The sequence below is a fragment of the Panulirus ornatus genome, chromosome 70 (genome assembly GCF_036320965.1).
Source record: "Panulirus ornatus isolate Po-2019 chromosome 70, ASM3632096v1, whole genome shotgun sequence".
Lineage (NCBI taxonomy): Eukaryota > Metazoa > Arthropoda > Malacostraca > Decapoda > Palinuridae > Panulirus > Panulirus ornatus.
The window spans coordinates 8,591,013-8,611,040 of NC_092293.1; the positions used below are offsets into that span (position 1 = coordinate 8,591,013).

Sequence of the window (20,028 nt, forward strand, 5' to 3'; positions counted from 1 at the left end):
AGTGAGTCTTTTGAAGATTTGTTGAATGTGTTTGATGATGGAGTGGCAGATGTAGGGTGTTTTGGTCGAGGTGGTGTGCAAAGTGAGAGGGGTAGGGAGGGTGATTTAGTGAACAGAGAAGAGGTAGTATAGGCTTTGCGGAAGATGAAAGCCGGCAAGGTGGCGGGTTTGGATGGTGTTGCAGTGGAATTTGTTAAAAAAGGGGGTGACTGTGTTGTTGACTGGTTGGTAAGGTTATCTAATGTACGTATGATTCATGGTGATGTGCCTGAGGATTGGCATAATGCTTGCATAGTGCCATTGAACAAAGGCAAAGGGGATAAGAGTGAGTGCTCAAATTACAGAGGTATAAGTTTGTTGAGTATTCCTGAGAAATTACATTAGAGGGTATTGATGGAGAGGGTGAAGGTATGTACAGAGCATCAGACTGGGGAAGAGCAGTGTGGTTTCAGAAGTGGTAGAGGATATGTGGATCATGTGTTTGCTTTGAAGAATGTATGTGAGAAATACTTAGAAAAGCAATTGAATTTGTGTGTGGCATTTATTGATCTGGAGAAGGCATATGATGGAGTTGATAGAAATGCTCTGTGGAAGGTATTAGGAATATATGGCGTGGGAGGCAAGTTGTTGGAAGCAGTGAAAAGTTTTTACCAGGGATGTAAGGCATGTGTACGTGTAGGAAGAGAGGAAAGTGATTGGTCCTCAGTGAATGTAAGTTTGAGATATGTGATATCTCCATGGTTGTTTAATTTGTTTATGGATGGGGTTGTTAGGGAAGTGAATTCAAGAGTTTTGGAAAGAGGGGCAAGTATGCAGTCAGTTTTGGATGAGAGAGCTTGGGAAGTAAGTCAGTTGTTGTTCGCTGATGATACAGCACTGGTGGCAGATTCATGTGAGAAACTGCAAAAGCTGGTGACTGAGTTTAGTAAAATGTCTGAAAGAAGAAAGCTGAGAGTAAATGTGAATAAGAGTAAGGTTATTAGGTACAGTAGGGTTGAGGGTCAGGTCAACTGGGAGTTAAGTTTGAATGGAGAAAAGCTGGAGGAAGTGAAATGTTTTAGATATCTGGGAGTGGATTTGGCAGCGGTTGGAACCATGGAAGCGGATGTGAATCATAGGGTGGGGGAGGGGGTGAAAATTCTGGGAGCGTTGAAGAATGTGTGGAAGTCGAGAACATTATCTTGGAAAGCGAAAATGGGTATGTTTGAAGGAATAGTGATTCCAACAATGTTATATGGTTGCGAGGCGTGGGCTATTGATAGAGTTGTGCGCAGGAGGATGGATGTGCTGGTAATATGTTTGAGGACAATATCTGGTGTGATGTGGTGTGATCGAGTAAGTAATAATAGGGTAAGAGATATGTGTGGTAATAAAAAGAGTGTGGTTGAAAGACCAGAATAGTGTGTTTTGAAATGGTTTGGTCACATGGAGAAAATGAGTGTGGAAAGATTGACAAAGAGGATATATGTGTCAGAGGTGGAGGGAACGAGAAGTGGGAGACCAAATTGGAGGTAGAGAGATGGAGTGAAGAAGATTGTGAGTGATCGGGGCCTGAACATGCAGAAGGGTGAAAGGCTTGCAAGGCATAGAGTGAACTGGAACGATGTGGTATACCGGGGTCGACGTGCTGTCAATGGATTGAACCAGGGCATGTGAAGCGTCTGGGGTAAACCATGGAAAGTTCTGTGAGGCCTGGATGTGGAAAGGGAGCTGTGGTTTCGGTGCATTATTGCATGACAGCTAGATACTGAGTGTGAACGAATGTGGCCTTTCATGCCTTTTCTTAGCGTTTCCTCGCACACCTGAGGGGGGAGGGGTTGTTATTTCATGTGTGGCGAGGTGGCGATGGGAATAAATAAAGGCAGACAGTATGAATCATGTACATGTGTATATATGTATATGTCTGTGTGTGTATATATATATGTATACGTTGAGATGTATAGGTATGTATATTTGCGTGTGTGGACGTGTATGTATATACATGTGTATGTGGGTGGGTTGGACCATTCTTTCGTCTGTTTCCTTGCGCTACCTCGCTAACGCGGGAGACAGCGACAAAGCAAAATAAAATAAATATAAATATGAGATAGTACTAAAAGATCCATCATGATCTTTATGATAGTCAATGCCACCAGTGCCAGGATTTGCCAATGAGGATAAAACATGAAAATATGGTGACCATATGCTTTACTGGTATAGATTTTTCTATTGATGAAGAGAAATATACAGTATACCAAATAAATATGACAACTACAGTTCAAGAAAAGATACTTGATGAAAATCAGGTTACTAAACAAAAGATATGCGAATTACCTTCTAAATTTTGATCAGGTCAAGCAGCATGACAAAGTCTGGAATTATTAACATAGTTCCTCTGGGAAAAGTGATGGCTGCAAATTCTGAAATTTTTATGCAAGTCGTCTGATGACTTATTTTTGATGGATGCCACAGTTTTCAAGACATCTCTCAGTCTCATGCACCTGTCATCATCAGTAATATTTATAAGACAGAATGATAGTCAATGTCAACCTCAGAACTTCAGTATATATGATGTATAAACATGTTTACTTACAATCACAATTTACACAATCATAAAAGATATCCACAAAAATAAATTCCAGCCAGCATTTCAACAGTCCAATGTCTGTAGTACTACTAGAACAGTAGATTCATTCCTACGCTTATATTTATGAATATATCACCATTTTATTCCTGGGGATAGGGGAAAAAGAATACTTCCCACGTATTCCCTGCGTGTCATACAAGGCGACTAAAAGGGGAGGGAGCGGGTGGCTGGAAATCCTCTCCTCTCGTTCTTAATTTTCCAAAAGAAGGAACGGAGAAGGGGGCCAGGTGAGGATATTCCTTCTAAGGCTCATCCTCTGTTCTTGACGCTACCTCGCTAATGCGGGAAATGGCGAATATGTATGAAGAAATCACCATCTCAAATAAAAAAAAATTATCTCTCTTTGTCCTTTGGAAACTTGTGGAAAAATGCGATTTTGTATGGGTAATTTTCCTACCCTTGCATATAACGCATGGATAACATCTGCTGGCCATTGTGAAGTTTCTGGTAAACAATGATTTGAATCGCGCATATCTGCTGTCAAACGACCCTTGATAGAGCCATCCAGGAGGTTTCAGAGAAAACTTTTGGGCGTTTGTTTGTTCGTTGGTCAAGTCACACGACGAGGCAACCACTTTCCGATCTTTCGTTTATAGTCTTTGTACAACATACGCATGTACCTGTCAACAATGTTTAAGGCATTTATTTGATAATATGTAAACCCCACAGAAGGATGATGGAGAAGGGGTGTAGACGATCTTACTGCCTATGATCCCGTCAGCAAGATTATTTGTAACATGTAAATCACTAGTTATGAGCGATCTATCAGCCATCTTAAGCAGGACGGGAAGCTGGCCTTGATGTCCATGCGTTCTTGTGACCCTTGTCCCATACCATTAATGATAAGGTGTTCCCAACTTTATGGAGGACACGTACTGCATCCATGAGGAACATCTGGCCAACCTGAGCACTCTACTTACCTTGGTGCAAGTCCTTTGGAATGAACTGCCTTATTCAACATCAAGCATTTGTTCGGATGCCATCCACCTTGTTCCGAGTAATCGTCCATGAGGTGTGTTATCACAGGTCCTGTGGTGGCCAGGAACTTGGTATCCTCTTTGGGAAAGGCTCCCGCTTCCACTACTCGTGACGTCATGAAAACACACACTAACTAGGTTACTTGATCCTATCAAATCATGAATTTTTCCCCATTGAGCGTATATTGCTCGACAACATCAGAACCACCCATTACCTTACCCAGTGACAGCAGCACACTGGGATTGCTACCACCTGTATAGACCAAGGTCATCGAAGGTACAAAGCTAAGTATGGTTGAGGGCGAACCGGAGGGAACGCCAGGCACTGAGTACCTTTGGTCACCAGTCCTGGATCCTCAGACAACCTCCAGTGACTCTACCGTCATTAGAAATGATCTGATCCTGTTAGGACGGCGCGACAACCATCACATTAGATTCAGTAGTGAGAGAAATCTAGAATGATTGTTTTATTTCTCCAGGACAGAAGTAGACAAATAAGGATATGTCTATGCTAATTATTCTTAAATGGTCGGCTTTTCGTTCATGGTCTGTACGAAGGAAACAAACGAGTCTCCAATGCACAGTCCACGAAGTCCCCCCCACCACGAAAAGGTAGCCGACCGTCGGGGGGGAAAATATATGGTAAAATAATGTCTCTTTATATTAAAGAAAATTCCTTTCATTCTATAAAAACGAGATAAACTGAAGGTTACGTGTCTTAACATCCCTGGACCATGGACATTGCAGGTCTTTCTTCATAAATATTTACATTTATTTGATCCTGCTCAATTATTTCTTGAACGATGTCCACGGCCCTCTCGTCAGACTGGGTGCCCATGTAATCATAAAATAGATTAAGAATGTATTCCCCTTCAATGTCAGGGTGTTTGGCTGTATAATCCATGAACGCCATACAATAATATGTGCACGAGTTGACTGAGTAACCCTGTAGGCAGTAATGCTGGAAGTAAGCAGTTGGTCTTCCAGACCTTAGTACAGCTTCCTGGATACCTTGAGGAATGGCTACTCCTGCAGGATCGAAAACAACAAACTCACCGTCTAGTCCTCTCCAGACAGCTATGGCGTGGCAGCCTTCGTCCTCTCTGTAAGGTAATCCAGGGGCCCACAAGGTATAATCCAGGTTAATGATACACATGATACCTTCCCCAGGGCGAAGAACGAAATCCTCAAACTCAGACAGAGAGAGAAACCTCCATGCTCGGCCAAAGGGACGACTTGTGGCCCGAATGATGTTCATGACATCCACCTCGTCCAGGCACCTCACCCCGTTCAGACGAGGGTAATATTGAGCGATTATCAAGACGTCCATCCCCAATGATGTCTGGAGAAGAAATGACTGACTTCCAAGCCGGAGCGGCCTTATATACCCCATGAACCCGGTCAATCCAGATCAAACTGGATCAAACCAGATACACACACACACACACACACACACACACACACACACACACACACACACACACACAAACCACACATAGGAGTAATAATGACATGGTGCAAATATATAAGGTTAAGAGAGGGAGTAACACAAAGGTAAAACTATCTCCCTGTAACATACAAACAGAGACAGACACACAGACAGATAGACAATGTGAAAGGAGAGAGTTGAAGGTAAATGTGAATCATAATGAGTTAATGATGTAACTTTCTGTGTTAGTGTCCAGTAATGATGATGCAACAGTGATCTGATACGAGAGTGTATTGTAGTGAAGATGTGACAGTGTTATGATACTAGAGGGTACAGTAGTAAAGATGTGAAAGTCATCTGATGTACCATATACTGTAGTGAAGATGCGGCATGTTCTGATGTTAGAGTGTATAGTAGTGACAATATGACAAACTTGATGTTAGAGTTTTGTTAGAGTACACAGTAGTGGAGATACGACAGTCCTCTACATTAGAGTGTGTCCAGTAGTGAAGATGTAACATTGTTAAGATGTTTAGTGTATAATACTGACAATGTTACGGTGTCCTGATGTTAGAGTGTGCAGTAGTGATAATGCGACAGTGTTCTGATGTTAGTGTGTGCGTATTGATAATGTGACAGTGCTCTGATGTTAGTGTGTGCGTAGTGATAATGTGACAGTGTTCTGATGTTAGTGTGTGCGTAGTGATAATGTGACAGTGTTCTGATGTTAGCGTGTGCGTAGTGATAATGTGACAGTGTTCTGATGTTAGTGTGTGCGTAGTGATAATGTGACAGTGTTCTGATGTTAGTGTGTGTGTCGTGATAATGCGACAGTGTTCTGATATTAGAGTGTATAGTACTGACAACGTGACAGTGTTCTGACGTTAGAGTGTACTGTAGTGATGATGTGACGGTCTCCTGATGATAGAGTATACAGTAGTGAAGATGTGACAGTCTCCTGATGTAAGAGTGGGCAGTAGTGATGACGTGGTAGTGTTCTGATGCTAATATGTACAGTGATGAAGATATAAGAGTGTTCTGATATCACAAGAGTGTAAAGTGGTGAAGATGTGACTGTTGTGACGTTAGAGTGTACATTGGTAGAGATGGGACAGTCTTCTGATGCTAATGTTTAGGGTAGTGAAGATATGACAGTCATCTGATGTCAAAAGAGTGATGAAGATATGAGTGCTCTGACGTTAGAGTGTACAGTAATGATGTGACAGTGTTCTGACGTTAGAGTGAACAGTAATGAAGATGTGACAATGTTCTCATGCAATTATGTATGGTAGTACTTCCTCTCCACCTGGAAGGTGCGCAACTACCGTGCATTGGATCTTGCTGATGTACAAAAGATCCCGGATTACGGGCTGAGTAAAACAGGTCTTTCATTGTCCATCAAGACAGAAACTGCGAGCCCGATGGTGGGAATGCCACAGATGTAAGTCAAGGAAGGCTGTATACTGCTGAGAATGAATGCGGAGAAAAGAGAATACTACGGTGTGCCTGTATCTGAGAAGGATGGGAGTGGAGAGGTGAGATGTACCACAAGTAGGCCCACGACTCCAGAACCATCAATTCATCAGGTATGTTTATCTATGAAATTGACAGAACATATGAACCTGAAGATGATTGCAGGTGACGCAAAGGTAATGAGGGAAAATGAAGAGTGAAGAGGATTGCATCATCTTGCAAATTATGGGCTGAAGAAGGTTATCAACATGGTCTTGACGCTAAATGTTCAACATGTGAGGAGATTTATAGATAATGGATCATGAGGTGAGCTGGGCATCAACAGGTATTGATGAATATTAACATGTGATATTCCACTGTCATAAAAGGTTGGTGTAGGATCTACTGGTATTTGACCCCTTAGGGGACCATGATATTTGAAAGTTGAGCCACCTTCGGTGGTGCGGTGGGTTTAAAAGCGTTCTTTTTCGTGAAGGGAGTCGGGGTCTGTGATAACCTGCAGGGTGTGTTGTGTATAGCTCTGAGTACTTTTAGTGTTTCTGAGACATTTAGCACTAGAGATTTTTTTGTGGAATGTAATGAGAGGAGAAATAGTTTGGGCTGGGAAGTGTCAGTTAAATGTGATTTTATTGTTTATTTCGAGTCAGATTGAATTTATGATTAGTACTGAAGTAGGTGGATCGGTCTTATCAAAGCACCATCGGCTGCACGAAGTCTGGCCAAATTTGAATATATCACAAACAACTGTGTGCATGGGTCCACTACCCTCAAGAACGCTACAGGCTGCTTCTTTCCACTGCTTCTGTATAGAGACCGGCCACTCGAAGACTGGCTGCTATAATACCTCTTTATCTCTCACAGCTCAGCTGTGGAATTCTCTTTATTATCTTTTACCTTTACCTCTTCATATAACCTTTCGTCCTTGAAGAGTCATGTCTGCAAACGTTTGCGGCGCCATGATTGATCTCTACCTTCTTTTCCTTCAACGTTATTTCTTCCAACCGAGATAGTTTTGATTGGGCCATGTTATTTGCCCATGTTATGTTGGTAACAAAAATAAAGACAAAACAAACTAAGGATTGCTACTTCCACCGTGTCAGTGTTGACACACGACCCCAGGTTATCTCCATGCCTTTCTTAATTACCAAGGTAATCTTATTACACTCATAATAAACTGAGAATTATTTTCTTGTAAGTATCACAGCAGGATTAGGTTCATCATCCTCAGTGTAGCCAATATCACATCATTATGGTTCATGGGTTTGTATCTAAATGTACCAACAACGCCTGAACCCGTTAGTGACTTCAGAACTATTGGACCACATATGTACGTACATGAAGGATGTCGCTCACACGTATCATCATCCTTCCAGTGAGTGAAATCTGAGGATTGATGATGATGGATCATTGTGTACGTTTGTATCAGGTCATCTCGTTAGCCAACTGCTCTCTGTACTCGTATCATTCCCAAAGATAAGTTATCCCTCCCGCGCTGTTTAGATCTAAACATATTCAATTAAAAAGAAAACAATGTTACCTGATGATAGCAAAAGACGTAAAATTATCCAAGACCAACACTTCTAATCTTAGCAACTATTTAAGTCGAGAAAGATTTCCCCCAAATCAGACTTAGTATTTATAAAAGGATTGTTGACGTGGAGTCTCCCAAGGATGAAGTATTGTACGCACGACTTGAGACAACTATGAGCAATAACATATATAGGTAACATTAAACACAATGTTAGGGACCAAATCAACTGGACGGTTTCATCAACAATCATGCCATATCAACCAGGACATATTTCATTCTTTAACATTAAAGCAACATATTTACATACATATCCTGTAATTGGTCCACGTAAGCCTAATGATCCTGATGAAGTAATTATGCAGATAAGAGATGATGGGAAATACTCTAACAATGATAAACTTGAAAAGAAAGTTAATGAGCATAAGTGACTCATCAGGTAAGCTCAGAAATATTTTTTCTTTAATTACAAAACTGTAGGTATTGGAGAAATATGGTATGTACGTCCTGATGTTTAAAACCTTCGCCTTTGTCTTTGTTGAGTTTGTAGAAAAATGTGGTTGTTTGTTATCTATTTGTCTTGGATTTATCCCATCCTTGTTTTGCTGGAACATTATTTGATGTCTTACTTTATATTTGCATAGATTATTATATTTTTGAATGTTAGTGCTTGTTCTACTGGCGTCGTTAACTACATAATTTCATATAAGTGAACACTTTATTCATATTTTGCATACATTATTTTTTTTGTCTTTTATCTAATAATGTAAGGTGTAAAATTTATGATTTTAATTTCCTCTTATATGTTAATCTGTTGTTGGATGGACAGCCTAGTCTATATGTCATTTTCATGTATGAGAACTTCAATATTTTCTAGTTCTCTTTCTTTTTTCTTTGCTTATATTATCTTAGCCTTGCATTTTCTTCTTTGTATTTTATTGTTTTTGTGTGATATTTTCATATCACATAGTACATGGGCAACATCTTTGGTTAGTTTCATCTTTGTGTTACGGGAAATTTGTTGTGTGTATATATTGTTATCCTCGTCTGGTATTTAGTTTTGTTTATTTTTTATTTTCACACTAAGTTAAGAGAAATTTCCCCCATTTGCCCATTACTCACCAGTACCATCAGTTCAGTATACTAATATTAAACACAGACCACCACTACGCCATACCGTGTTGTGATGAGACCTGAGGTCAGGTTAGCCTAGCCCTAATTATTGGCATAATGATTCATCTCTGATGATGATGCGTCCCTCACTCACACTGTCCGAAAACAGACTTCACTCCAAGAACTGACACAGCCCCACACACACACACACACACACACACACACACACACACACACACACACACATACACACACACACACACGCACAAATACACCAGCTTCTGAGTGACTTAAACATGGAGAAGAGAAGGCAATATGAACCTGAATATTGTAATAAAGATACTGGCTTCTGGGATCACGTTGTCTTGTGTGACGAAAACACGTTTAATTCTGACTGACGCTTCCAGAAATACTGGAGTGTGACGGTTAACATATACTCTCTCTCTCTCTCTCTCTCTCTCTCTCTCTCTCTCTCTCTCTCTCTCTCTCTCTCTCTCTCTCTCTCTCTGGAGCACAGGGTACAGAAATATATATAACGTTATATCGTTAAGATTAACATATCTAACATAAAGATTTCTATTTTGCAGATTAATGTTTTACGTGTAGAAATCTGTAATATCTTCAATAAAATAAAGATAATTGTGTCATTATTTATGTTGCAGGCTTTTTATCCGGGTTTTACACATTGAAAAAAGGCATATTTTAGAGAAAAGTAATGAAATTATTATTAACACAAGGTTCAAGGATTCTGTTATGAGTTTCTACTCTTCAAAATGTTAGCATCATCCACTGAGAAAACTTTGAAAAAACAGACTTTTATTTTGTGTGATGAGAACTAATGAAAGATTATTTACATTTTCCTTAAGAATATTCTTTATGAGTCAAATGAAAGTATTTCGTTAGATAAAAAACTTACATCAGTAACAACGAGAGATAAACAATCATTATTCATAAACTTTATCTTTGATGAATTAAAGTTCATCAAATGACAGATAAAGATTATTATATACAATTTCCAACAATCTTATTGACATCATAAAACCAAATATGATTCATAAATTTTTCAAATCATCAAAAGTAAAAAGAAGAAGTCGTCAGGAGGTGAACTTGTTACCCCCGGCGTAAACACTTATAGGCGGAATCCGGTAACACCTCTTGAATAGCATGTGGAAGACAGAGTAGAGTGGCTAGGCTCAGAAGCATGTTCTCCACTTCAACTGACTAATGATATGTTAAGACAACACAAACCACATACATCGATTGTGAGGATGGAATCAGGGATGAAACATCTATAACTAGAAAGGTTAAAGATACAAAGATGGTGAAATACCTTTACCCAGGATCAGTAGCACCTGTGGTAATGGACACACCTTTGTAATGCTTGATCACTTACAACTGATCAACTTTAATACGAAAGTCTTAGGTATTGTCCCTCAGGAAAACTTTTTATAAATATTTATAAAACACATATATATGTTAGATATACACTATCTCTAGAATATATCTTTACCTGGGACGTGTAACACTTGTGTGGATAGACACAACTTTGTAATGCATGATCCATTACACGAAATGAACTTCACTAACGAAGAGTTATACAACGCGTTGTTGGAGAACATTAATCAAATACCTATACAGAATTTTTATGTTAGATAAAAGGCATTTATTACAAGTGAACATAAGAAATGATGAAAGAAAAGGACGTAGATGTAGATGTTTTATTAAGAAATGAAATATTCCTGCCTTAAATGGTCTCTCTTATAATTGATTTTCTGTTAGATACAAACATGCTAATGTAATCTGTTCCTTATGATCATAAATGTTTATGTTTTTAAAACGTTTTTATCATGTCTTAAGGATTCTGGCTTACAGACCTTGGTTCTGAACAACCATTATAATGCAACACAATACATATTTATCATAAATAAATCATTTATCACAATAACCATTATGTTTGTACCAGATTCTTTAAGTCCTCAATCACGTTTGTTAATATATAAGAAATTCTTTCTCCACATCTCAATACATAACATATATCTACACGTGTGGAAATATATGTATATGTTTTTACAGTTTTTTCCTTAGCTTTCTTAATCAACGTACAAGGTATATGTCTAAAGAAAATACTGGATAAAATCCTAAGTTATGTGTGTGTGTGTGTGTGTGTGTGTGTGTGTGTGTGTGTGTGTGTGTGTGTGTGTGTGAGCACACATAGTAAAGGTTAAGGGACTGGAACAACACGAGTGTACAACTCTCTCCCGTAATACATAAATACTAATCACACACACACACACACACACACACACACACACAGAGCGGCGCCAGGCTGGAGGCGGGGCATCGTGACGTCACAGGCAAGTCCCTCCCCCCGCCAGATCCAAACATGTGTTGTGTCTGGTGATGGCGGTTCAAGATTTCCCACATTAATATTGATCTTTACATTATCATCCACTCCCAAAGTCACCTGGCATTCTTGTGTTTCAACAACAGACGTGATATATGCAACACCAGGCAAACATTGTACCATTATCTGATAGGTTAATTGGTGCACAATCAAGAACCAGTGAATTTCATCGCCGCCATAAGTAAGTAAGGAAGGTGACTTTAATGATGATAAATACGACCTGGTATGGCTGTGTCTACACACTACCGCCATCTGGTCAACCTGGTACATATGATCATTTAAACTCTGACATTTAAACACAATCTTTAAAATTACTCCCACAAACACGAACTTAAAATCCATCCATTCAACTCCGTCATTTATTCAGGAACATTTAGTATTCGAGCGTTATCATTTCAGCTGCGTTATTTGATCAGAGACTTTTAAACTACATTATATAAAGACAAACCTTGAAAGTATGTCATTTAAACGAAAATTTGTGCAAAGCGTCATTGAAACTTAAACTTTTGATCCCGTCAATAACTTTAAAATTCTCTCAAACAACTGCGAACTTTTAAACTCCGTCAAATTGCAGCTGTTTTAGGAAATGTCTCATTTAATTGAAAAATATTATAGTCACTTAATTCAACGATATCCTTTGAAGTCTGTCTTTATATAATGAACCATCAAACTCCGTCTCTGGAAATAAACATAAGCTTTAGTTCAGTTACTGGAAAGGAAGTTTGTACATTCTATTGAAGTCCATCACTTAACGCGAACTTTTAAATGCTTCCATTCCTGGGCCATTCATTCCCTGGCTACCATTCATAATATGGCCTTTTAAACTCTGTGTCTACGATGTTCTGTTCACCGTTGTCCACAGTATCGAGATAGCACCAGGAACATAAGATAATGCTTCATACCCTCACATACATTCCTTACCTCTCATATGTAATGCAACGAAAACACAGCCCACAGTCCACAACCAGGTCCTACAACCCTGTCCGTGGTTTACCCCATTTGATTCATATGTCCTGCTTCAGTTCACTGATAGCAGGTCGTCCTCTGTAAATCACATCGCCCCAGTTCACTTTATCCTATACACGCCTCTCACGTGACCTTGAGCATATTCAGGCCCTGATCACTCAAAATCTTGTTCACTTCCTCCATCCATCTCCAATATGGTCGCCCTATTCTTGTCCCCTACACTTCTGACACATGTATCCTCCTTTAACCTCCCCTCACTCACTCTCTCCAAATGTCTAAACCATTTCAGTACACCTTCTTCAGCTCTGTCAACCATGCTCTATTTATCATCACACATCTCTCTTACCCTATCATTACTTACTGGATCAACCCGCGTCACACCACATGTTGTCCTCAGACATTTCATTTTCAACACATTCACTCTATCATCAAATCTTCCTCATACTGTCTCTACCTTCACCGCCGACTGACATCACTGTTCAAACTCAGGAATGTCTATACCATCTTTATTGTACCTGAGCCGCGCCCCAGCCAGGTCCTCCTGACTAACTAGAGCCACACACACACACACACAGGCACCAGCTGGACACAATACAGAACACAACACACACAATCCTCCTGGGTCCATCTCACACCACCTACCAAGATGTGCTCATCTGGCTGACCACGTCCACCCCACCAACACCACCAGCTAACCCCCTGCCCCCCATCACCTCCACCCCCGGCACAATGACCTCTCTCTCTCTCTCTCTCTCTCTCTCTCTCTCTCTCTCTCTCTCTCTCTCTCTCTCTCTCTCTCTCTCTCTCTCTCTCTCTCTCTCTCTCTCCTCATCCCCACGGACCGCCGTTCGTCAGTACACTCGACTTGTACCAATCACAGCTGGAACACAGAGATATAAGACCAGTCCTATACCTGTTATTGTGAACGTCATGAACAATCCAGGAACAAGTACACAAGCTAAGCAAGTAAACTGCTGCTCAGTTTTCCACTTATCGACTTAGTTAAGACAAACAAAATATCACCAGGTGTACCACAGTGGTGTGTGCCCGACTGACTCAGTAACATCATTACTGGAACTCCACCAGAGTTTGTGTTGTCGCTTACCCCTCCGGAGCCACAGTCGACCGACCTCACATAAATAGCAATTGATAGTTTGAGGAAAATAATGATTCCTGCCTTAAAGGTCAATAGTGAGGAATGGTCGGTCTTCAAGATTATTGCTCTGATGTTAACAAACATGGCCAAGTGAATCTTGTCATTTGTAGTAGAAACGTTAATTCTATTATGGAAGTGAGCAATGGAAGGAGTGATGCAGATTGATCAGGTGGAGGAAGTAGGTGAGGTAAGGTGTGATGGTCAGTCACACCATTTACATGTTGGTCACAGGAAGAGTTTAGTAAACACTATCGTCTCTCACAAGAATGAACCAGGTTTGTTCTGGAGAAGATAAGAGGGAGGCAGGGAGGGAGGCTGCCTAGATGGAAGAGGTCAATTATGGTAAGATTACTGGAATGATTGACATTATTATATCTGATGTAGGAATAATGAGCCTCATAGTTTGCCTGATCTTCGTAACGTTCATCACGATCACTTTATGTAATAACTCACAATGATATATAATCTCCACATCTCACTCCCTCACTCATACTCTAGTTCTTTAATATAACACCAGTGCAAAACATAATGGCTCAGTAACCAAAGATATTAGCGCCGTGTGCCTTAATTACTAATTCATCCTCATTCTTAATAAAAATAACAAGAACATTCATCTACCGAGGCTTCTAATGAATCTAATAGTCTATCAATGATGACATTTATATTCATCTTCCTTCAACCTTCTGAAATGTTAATCTTCTTTCATGTGTGACCTTAAAATCAGTTCAGGTTTTGCCACACTAAAACATTAAATTCATCAACTTGTTATTTTCAACTACTTTCCCATTCCAACTGAGTGGAGCAAGACAACCCTTTTTTATTGAAGGATAAGTTATGAAGGTTCACTTCTCTACTCTCGTCCCAAGCCTCTCTCTCCTGTCCTGCCTGACTCTCGTCCCAAGCCTCTCTCTCCTGTCCTGCCTGACTCTCGTCCCAAGCCTCCTCCGCCTGTCCTTCCTTTTTCACATAAAGTCTCTCTCTTTCAAATCCTCACTTTCCTCACAAACCTATCTCATGTTCAGACTCCCTCATCCCAAGCCTCTCTCTGGTACAACCCAACCATCATCCCAAGCCTCTCTCTCTGGTACAACCCAACCCTCATCCCAAGCCTCTCTCTCTGGTACAACCCAACCCTCATCCCAAGCCTCTCTCTCTGGTACAACCCAACCCTCATCCCAAGCCTTTCTCTCTGGTACAACCCAACCCTCATCCCAAGCCTCTCTCTCTGGTACAACCTAATGCTCATCCTAAGCCTCTCTCTCCTTCAAAGCCTCACTCTCCGGCCAAACATCTTGTGTTCAGCCTCTCTCATCCCGAGCCTTTCTCTCCTACAAAGCCTCATTCTCATCCCAGGCCTCCCTCTCCCTCCCTCTACACCAGCAGTATTTAAACATTTTCAGTGTTGCAGGTCCACATGAATTTGGGGAAGAATTAGAGAAATTATGGAACTCTTTATAATGTGTCTCATTATCACAATGTTGCTTGAAACCTTACAGTTGCACGTGCCGGGCTACCACAATAACCGCCACCTGATTGCCACTCTCCTGGAGGAGGAGGAAGAAGCCGATGTTGTGATAGTAAACATCACATGATGTATCACTAATGGTCATAAGATCAAACATTATGGCTACACATCTCGACAATCACCAGACTGTGTGTGGCACAGCACGAAGGACGGAGTCGCCCGCCAGTCTTGTACGAAGCACAATACAATATCTCACTACTTCCTGCCGCTTTCAATACTTTCTATCAGTCAAGATACTCACACTACGTACGTACGTACGTACATCGTTCTATTATCCTTTGTACATCTTCACAACTGGCGTTTTGGACCTTATCTGAATGAGTCACATCAAATGTTTATCAAGGACACGGAACACATTACACTTGTCCACTGTCTTTGTCTTTCATACTCTATCTTTCATACTTGCTTGCCATTATTACACGAAAGTCCTCTTGGGAACTTATCGTCTTTCATTTTCCTCGTGGACTCATAGGAATATATACATATATGCAAATATATATATACAAACTAAGTGCATACGAAGGCGCACTTTCATGAAACATACAAACCTCCAACAGCCAGGATCGAACCCGGAACCCCTGTGCAACAGGCGGGAACGCTACCGCTAGGCTATGATCGCCCCTAATAGAGAAATAACTATTCGAATACTATGTACTCGAATACCCTTCGTCTCACGTTGGTGAGCAACGGTGGCTACACCGGTCTTTCTCCGCCTGTTCCACAGGGGTCACGGCTTCGATCCTGGCTGTTGGAAGTTTGTGATATATATATATATATATATATATATATATATATATATATATATATATATATATATATATATATATATATATATTTTTTTTTTTTTGCTTTGTCGCTGTCTCCCGCGTTTGCGAGGTAGCGCAAGGAAACAGACGAAAGAAATGGCCCAACCCACCCCCATACACATGTGTATACATACGTCCACACACGCAAATATACATACCTACACAGCTTTCCATGGTTTACCCCAGACAGCACGTCAACCCCGGTATACCACATCGCTCCAATTCACTCTATTCCTTGCCCTCCTTTCACCCTCCTGCATGTTCAGGCCCCGATCACACAAAATCTTTTTCACTCCATCTTTCCACCTCCAATTTGGTCTCCCTCTTCTCCTCGTTCCCTCCACCTCCGACACATATATCCTCTTGGTCAATCTTTCCTCACTCATTCTCTCCATGTGCCCAAACCATTTCAAAACACCCTCTTCTGCTCTCTCAACCACGCTCTTTTTATTTCCACACATCTCTCTTACCCTTACGTCACTTACTCGATCAAACCACCTCACACCACACATTGTCCTCAAACATCTCATTTCCAGCACATCCATCCTCCTGCGCACAACTCTATCCATAGCCCACGCCTCGCAACCATACAACATTGTTGGAACCACTATTCCTTCAAACATACCCATTTTTGCTTTCCAAGATAATGTTCTCGACTTCCACACATTCTTCAAGGCTCTAGAATTTTCGCCGCCTCCCCCACCCTATGATCCACTTCCGCTTCCATGGTTCCATCCGCTGCCAGATCCACTCCCAGTTATCTAAAACACTTCACTTCCTCCAGTTTTTCTCCATTCAAACTCACCTCCCAATTGACTTGACCCTCAACCCTACTGTATATATGTGTGTGTGTGTGTGTGTGTATGTGTGTGTGTGTGCGGATAACTTTAAGGCTGGCCGGGGTGTACTGGTGATGTCTTTGACCTAAAATGTAAGTTCAAGCCCTTAGGCCGACCCTGCACCTAGCTTGAATCCTTTTGTGTTCACTATACTCTTCTTTACTACATCTCTTCTTAATCCCTTTATCTTCACTATGCAAGGATTATCATAATCTTCACTACAGCCTCATCTTCATACGACCTTATCTTGATTAAGCTGCTTTCAAGGAAGGCTTTAGATTTTACCTGCTCACACAAACAACGTACTTACACGGGGCCCGACCAGTGCAAATAGATGATTACCCACACCGAGCGTATATCAAAAGCGCGGATTCGAGAAAGTGACCGCGTTCGAAACACCCTTAAAGTACTATCAAATGCGCGGCAAGGTTAATCCGTTCACTCGCTGTGTCTTTGAGAATCATTCGGTGTGTCATAATGCTTCACACTGTTCACCGAGACCACCACGAGTGTCTGTCTCGATGGTTTCCTGTTCACAGTGCTGAAGCACAATCATTATACCGAGAAAGGCGGAAAGCGTATCCTGTATTGCCTAAAACTCGTGAGGAAGTACATCGTGCTCTAAATTCTATGAATACTACTATGACAAAAGGTGAAGATTTCATCCTTGAAAATAATCCATATTCTGGTATGGTTATCATTTCATGTATTACTAATCTTGCATTTCTGGCGAACACTGCTGAAGAGATCTTCGTTGATGGGATCTTCAAGAACTGTCCGAAGTTCTTCTACCAACTATACACCATACATGGATTGTGTAATGGGCATTATATTCCATTAGTGTATGCCCTCTTGCCAGGTCAGTCTGAAGATATTTATAGAAATCTGTGGAAATGTTTAAATGACATTTGTACCTCAAAGAATATGCAACTGGAACCCTCAGTGATACATGTTGATTTTGAATTTGCCATGCTCACTGTTCTGAGAGAGAGATTTCCAACCGCTGTGATCAAATGTTGTCGATTTCATTTAGGCCAGGCATGGTGGAGAAAAATTCAGAACCTGGGCCTAAGTAAGGATTACAAGGACACCAACAGTGATATAGGCCAGTGGCTGAAATTATCATTTGGTCTACATTTCATTGACCCAACAGATGTAGAAGATTGCTTTGTCGAGGAAGTAATGACAGAGGCACCTCAAGATGAAAGATGTATTCGCTTTGCAGACTATCTGGTTGATAATTATGTAACAGCAGAGTCAAGATATCCTCCAGTGCTTTGGGCTGAAGTCCCCTCAAATACAAAGCGTACGAACAATGTTGCCGAATCTTTTCATGCTCATTTCAATGAGCAATTTTATGCATCCCACCCATCTATATTTGTATTCATGGATGTACTAGGAAAGCTCCAGACTGCTACTTATGTTAAGATCAAGAGTGTCGGTAAACCAGCAAGTACGCGGAAAGTTGATCGAGACAGGACAGAGTATGCCGTGACACAGTACAACAAATTCATCTCTGGGGAAATAGATCGACGCAATTATATGAAGGCCTTGGGAAAGAGATTCACAGCAAGAACAAACATGTAACTGAGTTTTTATGGAAGAGGAGAAGTGTTTTTATAAAGGATTGCAAGGTGTATGACGAATGTTTTATTACATAAACTGGTTTTATGGACACATATTTTTTATAAAGTTTTTATAAAGTTTCATAAAGTTTTATAAAGCTTTCATAAAGGACTGCAAGGACAAGCCTGTACTAAGGTGCAAGAAGAATATACTTACAAGGACAAGCCTATACTTACTTAACAAATATATAATTTTTCCTGCTTAAAAGTCCTACTTCCACCTCCCCGTGGTAAGCAGGGGGCAACAGATGATATCATCTGGCTAACGGAAGAGGTGAACGATCGTTAATGAACGTATAAACAATCGGACTTAGAGTTGAGTGATAAAACGCGCTTTTGACTTAATATTCTGTCGCGCTTTTGATAGCAATATATCAGCAACTTTTGCCGCGCTTTTGATATGCCAATCCGCGCTTTCGTAAAACGCCGGTTTTCTCGCACTAGGACACTGATACCACCAACATGCCGCCTGACATACGTCTAAAATCCCTCAAAACTGATTGTCTCCCTCCTTCCACGTTCGAACTCCTGTCCATCGTCTTTAAGACCACTGAGATCCGTCCTACTAGGGTCATTCAATTCCCCTCGAACAAATACTAGTTTAAGATTTGCTTGGACAAAGATAGTCATTTAGATGGAATCCTATCTAAGCCTCTCCTTGATGAACTAGCTAAAAAAACTACCAAATCGTTCAGGACCGCTGCCCCTTCAAGCTAGATGTACTATTATTGCCTACAATGTTGATGAATCTATCTTGTCCCTCAGCCCTTCGGAGATTGTTGAAGCCATCAATGGCGAAAACAATGACGTTAATGTCATCAACGTCTATAAACCGAATAACTCCAGATCAATAAAGATACAATGTTCAAACCCGACCGAGGCCGATCACCTGCTCTCCCGGGGAGTCCTGTTCCCCATGATCGCTATGTCGGCACAATCCCTGAAAAAATGATGAGTATATCGACGGTCAGCAATGCTACAAATGTCTGCATTTCGGACATGAAACAAAGAACTGTAAAGAGCCCCACCAAACCTGTAGTCAATGCGCGGAAACTGGTCATGGTTTTCGTGAGTGCAAGGTTCAGGCAGCGAAGTGTGTCAACTGTAAAGGTGAACACGTTGCTGTATCTGGGCTGTGCCCACGTAAGAAGGAGCAGCTCCGCGCAGTGCGTCAGGCACAAAAAACGAACTCACCTCCTTCCACAAACCCTCACCTCTACGCAACAGTTGCTGCTGCTGCTCCTCCCCCTGCCACCCAAGCTTCTCCTATCCCAACTACTAATTCTTCAGACCTCCTCACCCTACAAGGTAGGATGCATGCGTGCTACCTAAAAGCGTTGTTCCTGAGCGGGGAAGATATGTCGGAATTCATCAGAATTTTCGATTTGCTTCTTGCTCATAACAACCTACCCAATGTACGAACTCCACCTGAACTCCTCAGCTCCCCCGCCACCAACCATCCCTCACCGACCCCTGTCTCGTCCGCCACCCTGACCCCTAACGAAAACGTATCCCAGGAGACCCCCAGTAACACTTCCAACTCTCCCCCAACTACTCAACC

At 41.1% G+C, this 20,028-nt stretch overlaps 1 protein-coding gene across 1 annotated transcript; it reads left to right on the plus strand.

Annotated features, from left to right (window-relative positions):
* Positions 1-17,319: 17,319 nt before the first annotated feature.
* LOC139747746 (uncharacterized) lies at positions 17,320-18,429 on the plus strand. Its single transcript, XM_071660339.1, has one exon. It carries the CDS (start codon positions 17,320-17,322, stop codon positions 18,427-18,429), a length of 1,110 nt encoding a protein of 369 aa, XP_071516440.1.
* The last annotated feature ends 1,599 nt before the right edge of the window (positions 18,430-20,028 follow it).

Bases quoted from the DNA above. Each gene is read 5' to 3' on its own strand.
- LOC139747746 (XM_071660339.1), top strand. From the start codon at position 17,320: ATGCTTCACACTGTTCACCGAGACCACCACGAGTGTCTGTCTCGATGG.